Below are 14,208 nucleotides of genomic sequence, written 5' to 3' on the forward strand. Positions count from 1 at the left end.
TTTCATTCTCCAGTCTGTCCGTATATCCGGGATTGTCCCATCGCGGGAGCAGAATCCAGCACTTTTCCTTCCAGTGTTCAAACAGGTGGTGATTGCCCATCTGTCTGAATTCATCACGGTCTCTCTGCATGCCCAACAACTCCTCCCAGCTTTGTACCGTCTGCCAACTTGCTTATTTTCCCCCTGTAACTTCCGCACCGTTATCTTTTTACCCTCAGCCCTGTTCCCGCCGCTGCCGTTCCCGATAAATGAGGGTCGGGAAGGGAACAAGAGCCCGCGGCTCCCGGCCCTGAGGTGGCCCCTCCCCGCCTCCAGGGGGCGCCGCCGCCGGCGCCGCCAAGGGCGCAGCGGCCTCGGGGCGCGGCCGTCCCGCTTCCCGTGGGCTTCCGCTCCTCCGCTCCCGCTTCCCGGCTCCTCCGCTCCCCTTCCCGGCTCCTCCCGCCCTCAGCCATGCTGACCTCCCGAGGCCCGGCCCTGTGCACCGCGCTGCGGCGAGCAGCGCCCGGCGGCCTCGCTTCCTTCCACTCCTCCGCTCGGCGCTGCCGCGCCGCCCGCGTCGCTGTGGTGAGTAATGGAGGAGCGCGGGGGCCGGGGCAGCGCTGAGGAGAAGCGTTTGTTTGTTTGTTTGTTTGTTTGTTTTTCCACTGTCTGGCTGTCCACAGCCACCTTCGGCCCTGCAGCCGGGGTCTCTCTGGCAGTGGGGCCGGTGCAGGGGAGGGCTCGGCGGGGCGGCGGCCTGGGAAAGCCTCGCCTGGTGGCTGCGACAGCTGGAAACGCTGGAGAGACGCTGAATTTGAGAAGAAAAGGCTGCTTGCAGTTCAGAAACTTGGAGGAAGCTAGACCAGGAGTGGGAAACATGTAAAAATTGGCGTCTGTGTAGTTGTTGGCCTGGAGTTGATTTAGGAAGAGCCGCAGAATGACGGGATGGTCAGGCTGGAAGGGAGCTCGTGGGTCACCCGTCAGCCTCCCTGCTCCAGCAGGGCCAGCCCGGAGCACTGGCACAGGGCTGTATCTAGAGTTCTGAATATCTTCAGTGCAGGACACTCCATGCCCTCCTTGTCAGTCTGTCCCAGTGCTCCATCACTGCAGAGGAAAGAAATTCTTCCTCATGTTCAGGTGGAACTTCCTTTGCATTAGTTTATGCCCATTGCTGGGTACCTCCAAGCAGAGTCTGGTCCATCCTCTGACACCCCCCATTTGGATATTTGTACACATTAATGAAGCCTCAGTCATCTCTTCTTGAAGCTGAGCAGCTCCCTCAGCCTTTCCTTGCAAGAGAGATTCCTCAGTCCCTCACTCATCCTCCACTGAACCCACTCCAGGAGCTCCATGTCTCCTTTGTACTGAGGAACCCAGGAGGATTTGACTTGAAATAATTTGTAGTGTTACTGGGTGAGGTACTGGCAGTGAATATATTTAACCTGGGTTATGCTTTTTTGGCAGGAAGGGGGTAAAACATGTTACAAACACAGAAGAAAGCAAGGAGGTGGCTACAGATTGCTAAAGAAAAACAAAGGCTGTAGATGGTGTCCCAAAGGGATACACAGCTTTGGAACTCGGTGGACAGTCTTTGAAGCTTGAGCTTTGCATAGTCTAGACAGCATTAAACATAATAAGAAGGCATTACCTGCATAAAGAAATCTGTTTGGGGCAGAATTGGTTTGGGAAAGGGCACAGTGCTGGTCCAAATGGCTAAAAAATAACCCAGCAGGAATGCTGTGATTTTAGCAAGTCACAGGTTTTTAAATAGAGCTGGGAAAAGAAATGTGAATTTTGACATTAGTGATGAAAATTTTTGACTGTGGTAAAAGAACTTCTCAAGCAGGTACTGAGATAACAGAATAGTTCATATACAGAAGAGTTTACAGTAATAATGTTACAGTATTTTGATTTCACTGACTTTCAAAAAAATTTTAAAAGTGTTGCTCACAGAACATAACCTTAGCACAGTTGCTTGTCTGTTTATTCAGTCTAAATGAAAGCTAAAACAAAAAGTTATGAAGTAAGACAGCTCTTAAATATCAGAACAGGATTAACATGCACAGAAAAACATTCATGTATCTTGCTCTTTTGGTGAAGTGGTGGTGATATTTGGTGAAGTGCTGCCCATGATAACAGACACCTGAGTACTGTGACCTGAAAGTCCCTTCAAGTCTAACATTACTAGATAAGACTTTTTTAGTTGTGAGTTTCCTTTCAGTTGTGAGTTTCTGTTCATGTGCCTCTGTTTAAAAACTCTCAAGCTTGAAAAAAACTGAGGGAAAACCAGGAAGGAAGAGATTAAAGTAAAACAAAAAGTTAATAAAAAGAGAAAAGGAAATTGACTTCCTAATTCGATTTTTTTTCCTTTCAGAACAAAGAGCCAAATAAAAAGCCCTGAAAGAGTTCATCTGTATACTTTCAGGAACTAGATAAACCTTTGGATTTTTTTGGTTTTGTTTCATTCTTACAATGGCTTTTAGAAAAAAAACTTTTTTATCCTTCTGCTTTGTCAGATTCTCCACCCACACGAGGGTAGCTGACTGCTTTGTGCTTTTTGTTCTCTGGTGTGTATAAACAAATTAAAAGTATTGTTTCCACATAGTTAAAGAGAAGTATGGCTAATATGGCATAATTGTATTACTGCATTAAAAGTGATTTAGCTGTTGATGCAGATGCTCAGGTAAAATACAGCAGCAGGTGAAATAGTTTAAGTGCCACCTCAGAGTGCATTTCTGTGCCTCTTCTGATGGATGTGCACCTGGATGAGGAAGTGTTTCACATGGATGTGGACACTACATAAGATGAATGACACTCAGAACAACCCACTGTGTGCACAATAAAAACATTCCTAAGGGTAACTTGTCAGTTTATTAACTGTGGCATAAGTGTATCAGCCAGGAAATAAATAGTGGTTATTTCTGAGCCCTGTGATGGGTTGCTATAAATAGGAAATGCCAGTTCTGCAGCGTGTCAAGTGGTGACACCAGTGCTAATAACATGGTGTTCACTGGCATAGTAAGAGCTTGCTTTTAAATTCTTCCTTGTTAACTGTTTTTTATAAATCCTACCTTGTGAAAGATCCTGTGGGGAGTTTTGTGTCACTTGCATTACTCTGTTATTTTCTCACTGCAGGTCCTGTCTGGCTGTGGTGTCTATGATGGCACAGAAATCCACGAGGCATCAGCGTAAGTTGCTTTTTGGGGCTGTGGGCTCCACAAAAGCCTCCATTACATTGCAGCAGTTTGTTTAATTTAGTTTTGCTGTCTCTGGCTGTCAGAATTACCCTGAGAGATGAATGATGAAGCTCTCTCACAGTTTTCTCACAGCCTGATTTGTGAGCTCAGGCTGCGTTCTTGTAGAACTCAGTGACTGTCCAAAGATGTGGCACTGTGCATGTGATGCCAGAACAATGAGGCTGAGAGAGACTCTTCAGAAACAGGAATTCAGAGTTCCAGATTCAATCTCAGGAGAGTCAAATACAGACTTAATTTCAGAACCACTTGAGTTTCCATTCCTGGGGCTAAATCCAACAGCAGAATTGTTAATGCTTAAGTGGAGTGAACTCTTTACTGTGAATTAATAACAGATGTGTCACCTAGACATAGATTAAGTGTTAATGACTATGTTAATTGTGGGGATCTTCCATAACACCTGGGGACTTGGAGAAAGGAAGCTTTTGTTGTTCCTGGTTGCCTGCTTTGGTGGGATGTGTGTTTTTCCTCATCTTTCAGAGTCAGTTGGTGGAATATTTGTAGCAGGTTTAGGGGTCAGATAAAGCCTCTCCCTTAAAGTTTCTGCACGTTGTATCTCCATGTTTGTAGTGTCCTGGTTCACCTGAGCCGTGGGGGAGCTGAGGTTCAGATGTATGCTCCAGATGTCCCTCAGATGCATGTCATTGACCACAGTAAAGGGCAACCAGCTGAAGCTGAGTCAAGGTAAGTCTGTGATGTGTTAGGCTTTCTTCAGATGGAGCAGCCTGTAATGGCTCTTGTAGCACTTGGCTGGATGCCTGCAGTAGCTTTATGCCAGCTGTGGTGGTTTTCTTGGAGAGAAGATATTACATGAGTGTTCTGGACTTGATTATATACAGTCTGTCAGTGCCTGTGTTTCCCAGCAGTAGCGTTTCAGAACCATCAATAGCTTCAGTTACTAAATACCAAAGTTCTTGCTTCCTCCCCTTCCTCTCCCTCTGCAAAACATTCTGTTCTGTGTGGAAATGCTTAACTAATCACATTGTTTTATTTCTGGTTCTTCAAGGAATGTTTTAGTGGAATCTGCTAGAATTGCTCGTGGTAAAATCACAAGCCTGGCTAAGCTCACTACAGCAGACCACGATGCTGTGATATTCCCCGGTGGATTCGGAGCTGCCAAAAACTTGTGAGTGCCAACTAAGCATCAACTAAATGTTCATAATTAACTCTGCATAATCAAGCTGGCAGAGAGAAGGCTTTGGGGTGGTCTAATTGCAGCCTTTCAGTACCTGAAGGAAATGTGCAGAAAAGATGGAAAGAGACTTTTTGCAAGGGTCTGGTGTGATGGTACAAGGGGCAATGGCTTCAAACTGAAAGAGAGTAGGTTTAGATGAGAAACTAAGCAGCAGATGCTTGCTTTAAGGATGATGAGGCATTGGAACAGGTTGTGCAGAGAAGCTGTGGATGCCCCGTGCCTGGCAATATTCAAAGCCAGGTTGGATGGAGCTTGGAGCAACCTGGCCTAGAGGGGGTTGTCCCTGCTTAAGGCAGAGGGGTTGCAGTGAGATGATCTTGAAGGTTCCCAAACCATTCTGTCATTCTATGAACTAAGATTCACACAACAAGATCCATAAATGGCCTTATTTACTGCATATGTAACTCCTAATTAATTAGGATAACTCCTTTCAAAGTATTGTCGTTGTCTTGTTTTAAATTCTCTGAACAATGTTGATGAGAACTCAAGATTTCAGATACTGCATAAGAAGTCCTTTTTCTTCCCCCTAGTCGTGTTTCTTTTTGGGCTTGGAGAAACATGAATGTTACTTCCCTTTTCTTGCATATTTTTCTTCTTTGAAAAGATTGCTGTTCAACTTCTCAGTAATCCTAGAAAGCTGATTTGATGATTCTCATTTTAAGATGTTTTTATTAAGTAAGGAACTTTCTGGCAGACCAAAGCCTTAGAAAAGAGACATTTTCCTTGAAGCATTGATGGTCATCTACTGAGTAGCTAATTTTTTAGTAGCTGTTAAGTTTGGTATGACCCTTTGGAGCCGGTTTCACAGCAGACAGGGAAATATCTCTGTTTGTAGGTTGAAACTGAGCTTTGTGTAAGTTTCTTGTTGTGACAGATCTACCTTTGCTGTTGATGGGAAGGATTGCAAGGTGAACAGAGAAGTTGAGCGAGTCCTGAAAGACTTCCACAAAGCAGGCAAACCTATTGGGTACGTATGTGAGTTGGATGGCATTTGTTTGAAAGTGTGAGCATGGAGACAACCTGTGTCTTGTTGAAATGTGCAGCTGTTGTTGGAATTGGAAAAAGGATCTTCTGTTTTGTATCATTTGCAGCCTATTTTTTATATTTGTTTTTCAAGATTTGTGTATGTTGGTGTTTGTCAAAGGAGAAGCTGGGGAAATGCTGAGAGGAAGTTGCCTTGTGCTGTATCTCAGATTTTCAAGGCTGTGTCCATTTAAATCTTTTCAGTTGTGAGCAAGTTTTGGAATAGTGGTGTTGTAGAATTGCTCTTACAGTTCTTTCTGTTGCAGCCTGTGCTGCATTTCCCCAGTGCTGGCAGCAAAGGTGCTCTCTGGTGCTGAGGTAACTGTGGGCCACGAAGAAGAGGAAGGGGGCAAGTGGCCTTATGCTGGGACTGCAGGAGCCATCAAAGAGCTGGGAGCAAAACACTGTGTGAAAGAAGTAACCATATCCTTTCCTGGTAATTTCCATGTTGGGAGACAGTTTAGAGATGTGTCATTAAAGGAATGAACACGTGTAAAATCAGTGTTTTCTACATAGAGTTTCATGGGAGCGTACAGTGGGTAGCAGATAGTGGTGCAGTGCAGGATTAGAAACTCTTCTGTACACAGCTGAGTAACTACTGCTGTGTAAGTACACACTGCGAGTTAGAAATTGTCCTCAGTCAGCTCCCTTGGGCACCCAGTGATACACCAAGTGCTGAATGAATTTGCACATAAAACTGGCATGGGTTACAGCTGGTCATTTCTCTTTGGGATGTTTGTTCTTTTCCTGAAGTCTTATGCTGCATACTTTACTTAGAGACATTTTACTACCATCAGTGAATTTTGTAGGTTTTCTTGTGTTTCTGGGTGTTTCCACAGGTCTCTCATGCAGCATTTGTATTTCTAGCAAAAATACCTTGCCATAGCTTGGGTTATAGATTGCAGCTGTGTTTACAGCTGGATGATACAACATATTTGGAGGAAGTTTTCATGGAGTAGTAGAGCTGTGAGGTTTTGTCAGGGCTGGTTCATTTTGCAGGCAGTATCTGTAAGTGCTCTGTTTTCCTTAACTCCTTTTTACGAAGCTCATGTGGATACAAAAAATAAGGTGGTGACCACCCCAGCATTTATGTGTGAAACAGCATTACACCATATCTTTGATGGCATTGGGGCAATGGTAAAGAATGTGCTAAAATTAACTGGCAAATAAAATCAGAAATGTTTAAATTTAGGGTGTAGTATCAAACGTATCATGGACCAATGGAGACCTTTGCACCTGCTTGTCCTGCTCACACTCTAGTGAATGCTGATACAAAGCTGATTGATTCCCAGCTGCAGGATTTTCCATGCCTTTTTGAGAGAGGGGCATTGCAGAGGTCAAGGAGCCTGGCCTGACACAGAGGATTTTCTTGAGCTTTTCCATCTGGAGAGAGCTGACTGGATGTGTTCTGAAACAGTCTTCCCAACACACCAATATCAAACCAGTTCTAAGGGGGAAAAGAGCCTCAAGGCCCTTTCAGAAGCTGAGGGCAGATGTGTTGTAGGGATTTGGCATGTAGCATCATATTTAATGGATGAAGAATGGGAGTAGAGAGGAATGAATGCATGGTTCAAGGTGCCTAAGCTCAGGCCTGTGTCTGGGAACTAACAGCCAGGGTCATCTCTTGAGGGAAAAGACATCTTCCACATCTTAATTTAACTCTGTATTAATGAAAAGATTTTGTTTCCATTTCAAAGAATCCCGTTTTCACAAAGTCTTTCTGAACACCAATCAGCAGCAGGACACAACTGCCACAACAGCAGCACTTTAAAAAACTCATCCATTGGCCCATTATAGTTTTAAAAGCTCTGGAAATGAAGAAGAAAAAAATACCCGCTGACATGACGCACAAGTCCTAAGGACAGCACCCCTGTTAAAGCAGTTGTATGACAAGTAGTCAAAAACAATCTCAAATTATCCTAACTTTCCCTGCTTTAGGACAGTAAAGCTTTCTCCAAAGAAGTATTATTGAATGTCTGGAATAATGATGTATAAATAAATTAATTTCTGCCTTTATCTTATCCTTGTCCTTTCACTTTTGTTTGGGAGCTGTCTTTGATAACGTACACTGGTTGGTACATTTTAGCAGTTTTTCTGCTTTACAGTTCACCAATTTTGTACATTTTTTCCGTATGGAATCCAGCAGAATCTTCTCCACCTCTTCCAAGTTTTTTGTCACTTTTCTGTTGAGCAGGACACAATACTTCTCAAATTCAAACAAACAAGCACAATGATGCCTGTTACCTTGGATTAAGGTTTCTCTTGCATGAGAGACTTGCTGAAGTGAACCCATATTTTCAAGGGAGAATTGTATATTTCATAAATTAATCTACAAGCCTTAGACTGAGTTGGTGTATGGCAAATGCCATTTGTGGCTGAACGCTTGCGAGGGTGTGTGGGGTGACATTTTTTTATTTGGTGAGTGAAAAGAAGCTTGAGTGAGTGTTGGGCATGCTCAGCTTCCTCAGTCAGGCTTCAGGAAATAAGCATTTTTGCTTCTGTGGCCTCCTAATGATTAATTTTTTGTCACTAAAAAAAAAAAAAAAAAATCACATCTGGATTTAGAAAATTTGGATTTGTACTTCAGTGCTGGCACTGTTTTCTTGGGGGATTTCAGAGATTGCCTGAGCAGATGACCAGCTCCAGTGAGGTTACAAAGGAATCATACACAGACACAAAGTCTTTGTGGAAGTAGGCGTGGTTCATAAAGTGGATTTTGCACATTCTCTGAAACCTTTTTCCCTTATGCATCAAATTCTTCATGAAATTTTCAGTATCAAATTGGTAAGAAACAGAATTAAAACACTGTCCCTATATAATTCAGTGCAAAAACACCCCTTCATAAGCTTTGCTTGTACAAAGTGGATATTTTTAGTATCAATTTTATACAGAGAAGCTTAGCAGAGGATAGGAGGTCATTGTTCATATAAAATTCAATAACATTTTAAAGTACACGTGTTTCCTACATCTGCAGGAGATTTAAAAGAAATTTGGTAACAGTATCATGCAACAGAAATGGTATTGAAATCCCCAGGGTGGAAGAGCAGCTGTTGTGTCTGTGTTAACATCACCTTCCTCTGCTGCAAGAACTCAGCTCTGGGTTAAACCTTCCCATGAACTCCCTCACCACAGCAGGGCTGAGGGCTGGAATTTAAGGTTTCTCATATCTACAGTTCCTAGTAAGTGAAGCTGTGGTGGCACAAAGCTTCCTTAGATGCTGAAACTTCAGATTCAGGTGCCCTGAGAAAAAAGATGATCTTTTGAAGAAATTGCTGTTATTATCAGTCAGCAGCTGTGGGATGTTGGTGGTTGGATCATCCAGATGGTGCCCCTTTACAGTTCTCAACTCTTTTTACCCTTCTTTTTAAATTTCTCTGAATTTAGAGACAATGGGGGTTTTTAAGGGAGAAAGAATCGTGCACCTGAATTGCCTTTCCTTTTTTAAATTCTCTCTAATTTCCCAGTAATGTGCTGACTAGAAGCCTCTGATATACACATTTTTCAAGGATTTGGTGGTGTGGGTTTTTTTGGTTGTGTTTGTTTGTTAAGTGTTTTTTGTTTTGATTTTCGGTTTTGTTATCGGAAGAAAGTTGTTTAACTTTGGTGGAAGATGTAGGATTGGCATCTTGGCCTTCAGCCTGTGTAAATTTGGAGGGAAATTCCATGTGCATTTAGAGATTATTATTATAGATTTGTCTGCAAAGCTGGGATTTTCCTTTCCTTCAGTAGGGCAGATTAGAGCTGGTGAGGGGTTTGCTACTTTCAGCCAAGTGAACAGGAGTTTATGATTAATACGTTTTGCTAAATGCTAGGAGAAATAAGAAGTGAAAGAGGCTTCTTGAAGCCTCCACCAGGAGTCATGCAATACCTGGCTTATGGATTCCTGACATTTCTTATCTTTGGGAAGCATTTAAAACCTCTGTGCTGCTGAAAGGGAGTTGCAATAATTGTGTTCCTGCTCGGGTTGCTTTTCTAGTTTTCAGGATTGACTTGCGGGGGTGGGAGGAGTTGCTGCCTCTCAGCTGTGATTCTGCCTGTCCCCTTTTGCCTCATTGAAGGTTACACACAAACCCCATTTGTGAAAGGTTTCTCTGCTGGTTGTTGCAGCGTTCACAAATTTGGCAGCAGTGCTTTTCTTTTCTAAAAGCAGAAATGAGAGTCGGGGTTTGAGAAGCCCGTTTTGTTTTTTAGCCTTTGGTTTGTGGCTGCAAGCGACGCTTTTTTTGGGGAATAAAGAGCCAGCAGAGGGCACTTGGTGAACAACGTTCTGTGCAGGGTTCCACTTACCCAGGGACGATATTCCAGCTGTGTAACAGCTGGAACGTGGGACAGTTCTGTAGGGCAGTTTTTTTGGACATTTTGGATCCATACGGAGAATAAAACAAATATTTCTTCCTCCTAGCTTCACAATAATAGATAGGACATCCAATTCCATTGCAATGAATGCATTTGTTCTGCTGTGTTGTTAAGATTCATCTCTTCAGCACACTTAATTGTCTCCCTGAAAATACAGTAGCAAATACACATCAGTTAAGATCTAGCCCCTTCCTGTGATACAAATATCTCAGAAAAAAAGTGTAGTATGAAGTCATAGAGGTACACGGTGAGGTTTGGGGTTTTTTTATAGGGATTTTTTTTTTCTTTTGTTTTCTTGTTTAGGTTTTATTTAAACACTAGTGGTGTTATGGCCAACGTGACTGAAAATGAAGTTTTGTCAGGAAGGACTTTTATCAGGCCTAGAGATATCGATGGAAAGAAACACACTGTTTCTTGGAGTGTCTGTGGCTTTGCAAGCTAGAAGTACTTTATATGTGTGAATATGCACTTGTAATTTTTTTTCAGGGTGGGAACTTTAAGATAAATCTCTGCCTGCAAATAATCAAGAATTGTCTTCTTTCCAGGGCTTGAGTCTTTTGTTTGACCTGTTTTTCTTCTTCCTGTGGCTTCAAATGCCCAAGGGGAAGCTTCCTTATTCCTTATTCCTTAGCCCTCAGGAGAGTTAAGAATCTGATATTTGGTTATTTTTGTCCAGGGTGATTCCAGTGGTGGCCAACATTTCTGCAGAAAGAGAGAGAGAGAGGGGAAGAGAAGGGGCTTAACTGGGACTATCCCAAAAGCTGAAACAGAAGTTGCAGTGAGGATTGTAGCACCGATAGCCACGCGATTTCCTGCTGCGTATTTAAAAATAATCACCTTCCTTGCTTGTTTTCAGTATTTTTCAGTATTCTGTTCAACTTCTGGGCATCAGGCTATGGAATGACTGGCCTCAGGCTTAGCTGAACTAATGGTGAAAATTCCAGTCTAGTGGAAGGTGTCCCTGCCCATAGATGGGGTTGGAACTGTGTTACATTCATATTTTCTAAAAAATTTCTTTGCCCAGGAGTCTTCTCCTGGGAAGTTGAGAAGCCTAAGAGAAAAATTAAAACAATAATTATCTGATTTGCTTCTCCTGTGTTTTGCTGCTTTAAAATGTAGTTGGAAATTGTTTATCCAACATGTGAATTGTTTTGACTGAATGACCAATCACCATCGGGCTGTGTCTGGAAGGAGTCACGAGTTTTCATTATCATTTTTTGTAGCCTTCTCTCTGTATCCTTTCTCTATTCTTTAGTACAGTTTAGTATAGTTTAGTATAGCATTCTTTAATATTATATAAGATCATAAAACAATAAATTAACCTTCTAAATTAACCTTCAGATTCCTTCCTTTCCTCACCTTCTTTGGGAACCCTGAAAATACCACAGAATTGGAAGATCTTTAAGGCCCCTTCCAACCCAAACCACTGTAAGATTTTATGATTCTGTGTCAAAGGTGTCCACATTATTTTCTTGCTGATATTGTCTATGGGCCATTTCTCCCATGTCACATGAAACTAAAGGGAGCTGACAGAGGAAAGCATTAACCAGTTAATCTGGCCTTGCTGTAAACTTAGATAAACATGATCAAACTAACTCCTGGTTGTCTCTTACCTGTGTCACTGCCAAATATTAAAAAAAATTAAATTAATTGGCTTTTACAGCCATTCTTTGGCAATAATAATGTCCAAAGACCTCTTAAAATTTTCTTTATTGTAACATATTATCAGCCATATGCTCCTGCCATGTGGAATATGTAGGTGTGGGCTGGCAAGGTACTGCAAGTGAGAGAAGTGGAGATTACTCCTTAAATGTGTGAGTTGTTTTTGTGCTCCTTAGTTTCCAGAGCGATCCCTCTCGTTCCCAGTGGAACTCGGGAAGACACAAGAACTGTGTGCTCCTCACATTCTCCACAGTGAGGGAACTTTCAAGGCAGACACCTCCCGTGTCATCACCCAGCCAAGGAAGGACAAGTCAAGGTCAGCTGGTCACTCAAACCTTCACTCTCAGGAAATTGGAATGGTGGTTGTGGATAAGCACTGGGAATGGCATGAAGTACAGCTCTGGGAAAACATAATAAACAGGGACATTTAAACATCCCAAGTGCTGCTGCAAATCTGAGTCATAAAAAAGGAGGGTTGTAAACAACATTTAGAGGTCACCCAGGCTCTTCTGTAGTCACACAGCTCACACTTCTCAGTGGAGGTGCTCGCACAGCACAGAGCAGCACACAGCAACAATTAAATTTAAAAACAGGTGGATGATACAACAAAGAAATAAATGTTATTTTCCCAAAAAGAGCACAGTATGTGGACTCAAGTATAAAAAGTTTATGCCATGTGAAGCATTTAAAAAAAATGAAAGCATCAGAGTCTTATTCATATCATGGCTTTACAAATCAGTTTTAATGGGCTTGACTTGCAGGTGATAATCTATTAACACAAATTTTTTTCAGTAACTTTTCAAAGCAGCCATTAAAAATTGAGTTCTACAATGTTTTGGGTAAAGTTGGTAGAAATTAAATAGTATATATCTAGCTTATATGTTTATACTGGGCTTATTACTAAAACATTTTAGTTCCATATGCAATGCACAGGATTCATCTGTGTTCTTGTGCAGTTATTACAAGGGTTTTATTTTCAAAATACACTCTGAGAATTAATACATTGGTCCATTTACATGATTGGACTCCTAATATTTTTTCAGTTTATGACCAAGAAATTATGATGCTGATAGAATAAATGCCCAATACTGTGTAAAGCAGTAGCTAGGAAGTTTCTCCTGCTGTTGGCACAAAACAAACCCAAAACAAAGTGAGGAATCTTGACTCAGGTTTTTGATGTGTCAACAATGTCAGCTGAAAAAAATTGCACAGCTTCAGCTTTCTCCCCCTAAAGCAGGGATGACTCTTTTCCAGCACTGTGCAGGGATAGTGTTGGGAAACTCCCTGAATTTATAAAAATGCTTTGAGCTGCTTGCATTAAAAGGTCTTTGTATGGCTGATCACTGGGAAAATGAGATTTCTGCATTAGTGTCTTCTGTGCTCTAAAGCAATTGGAAGTTTGCCTCCCTTCTGTGCTGTAAAGGAATTCCTGGTTTGGGAATAAACCAGGACTCTGCTTTGGGGATGAAATTGCGAGGTTTAATACTTTAGCCATGCAGGTGTTACTGAAATGGTTTCCTTGTGTTTTAGTTTTCTTCCGCTTTGGGGATGAAACTGCAAGGTTGCTTTAGCCATGCAGGTGTTACTGAAATGGTTTCCTTGTGTTTTAGTTTTCTTCTACTTTGTTGGAGGGTACTGTGGAAAAAAGGCAGCAGAAGTCCTCTCTTTATTCCAGCAGTAAAGGTGCATTGGGCTGGGAGCACAAGAAGGACCCTGTGTTACCACTCTGGATTCCTTAAATGCAATTTTAAGACTGCTTGCATATTTGCTTTTGCAATTTACATAACCTATTTACATAAAAGTTTACATTACAAAACCTATTTACTCTTCAGTGACCTATCAGAACCTGATCCTCTGGGTCCTTGCAGCTCCGTTCTTGCTGCTGCCCTGGCACCACTCGTGCCCTGGCTTGGTCTCCCTCATCTCTGGCCAAGAAGCAAACTGCAGCAATTTTTGGCAGGAAAAAAGATTGCCATCAGTAAGTGTAATAATTTGGAAAATGCCATGAACCTCCTTCTCCTGTTCTGCCTCATCTTCATTTGTTTGCTCCAGATTCTCATTCTTAAAATTCTTGCTTTTAAGGAAACAGGAACTGCTTGACCTGTGTTCTTATGCCATATCCTGAGTGTATCATGTGTAGTGATACATTTCTGATAGTCCTTTCTTCACAAAGGTGGAGATAGAAAAGGAACTTGGAAAAAAAGAAGAGAAAAAGTAATTAAAGACTAGGTGTGGGAATATTTTTGTTCTGGTTGGTTTTTTTTTTTTTTTTTGTTTGTTTTTTTTTTTTTGTTTGTTTTTTGCCATTTCAACTTTCTTTTGTGACTCTTGTCAAAATGTCTTTCTGTACTCATTAAGTATGGAAACACATTTTTAATTCCATGTTATAGTGGAAAAAAATGCTGTACTTAGTATAGGCTAAATCAGCATTCCCACAGTGCCTGTTGACCTAGAAGGGATGAAAGGCAGAGCTGTGTGACTGATGTGGGGAGGGGAAAGAGAGGAATTTGGGGAGAGGGAGAGGTTTTAGATATCTTATGTACAGTGTAAGTGGAATGTGCCTGGCATGAGATATAAACCCAAAATCTGGCCAGAGTTTAGAAAAGAAAGGCTAAGAGAAAAGGTTTAAGGAAAAGGAAAAGGCTAAAGGGCAGGCTAAAGGGAAAGGAGAAGGAAAAGGAGGGAAGGATATCGTTAAAGGAAGAAGACACCCAAGTTCCACCTACACCTCCAAAAAAA

General features: G+C 41.9%; 1 protein-coding gene across 1 annotated transcript; it reads left to right on the forward strand.

The window, feature by feature from the left end:
• Window positions 1–262: 262 nt before the first annotated feature.
• Window positions 263–7,467, forward strand: GATD3A (glutamine amidotransferase class 1 domain containing 3A). Its single transcript, XM_041487928.1, has 7 exons — window positions 263–564; window positions 3,115–3,167; window positions 3,804–3,917; window positions 4,240–4,359; window positions 5,303–5,395; window positions 5,718–5,874; window positions 6,493–7,467. Exons 1-7 carry the CDS (start codon window positions 451–453, stop codon window positions 6,619–6,621), a joined length of 780 nt encoding a protein of 259 aa, XP_041343862.1. The 5' UTR covers window positions 263–450; the 3' UTR covers window positions 6,622–7,467.
• Window positions 7,468–14,208: the final 6,741 nt, after the last annotated feature.

The sequence above is a fragment of the Pyrgilauda ruficollis genome, unplaced genomic scaffold, assembly GCF_017590135.1.
Source record: "Pyrgilauda ruficollis isolate IOZ18807 unplaced genomic scaffold, ASM1759013v1 scaffold85, whole genome shotgun sequence".
Classification (NCBI taxonomy): domain Eukaryota; kingdom Metazoa; phylum Chordata; class Aves; order Passeriformes; family Passeridae; genus Pyrgilauda; species Pyrgilauda ruficollis.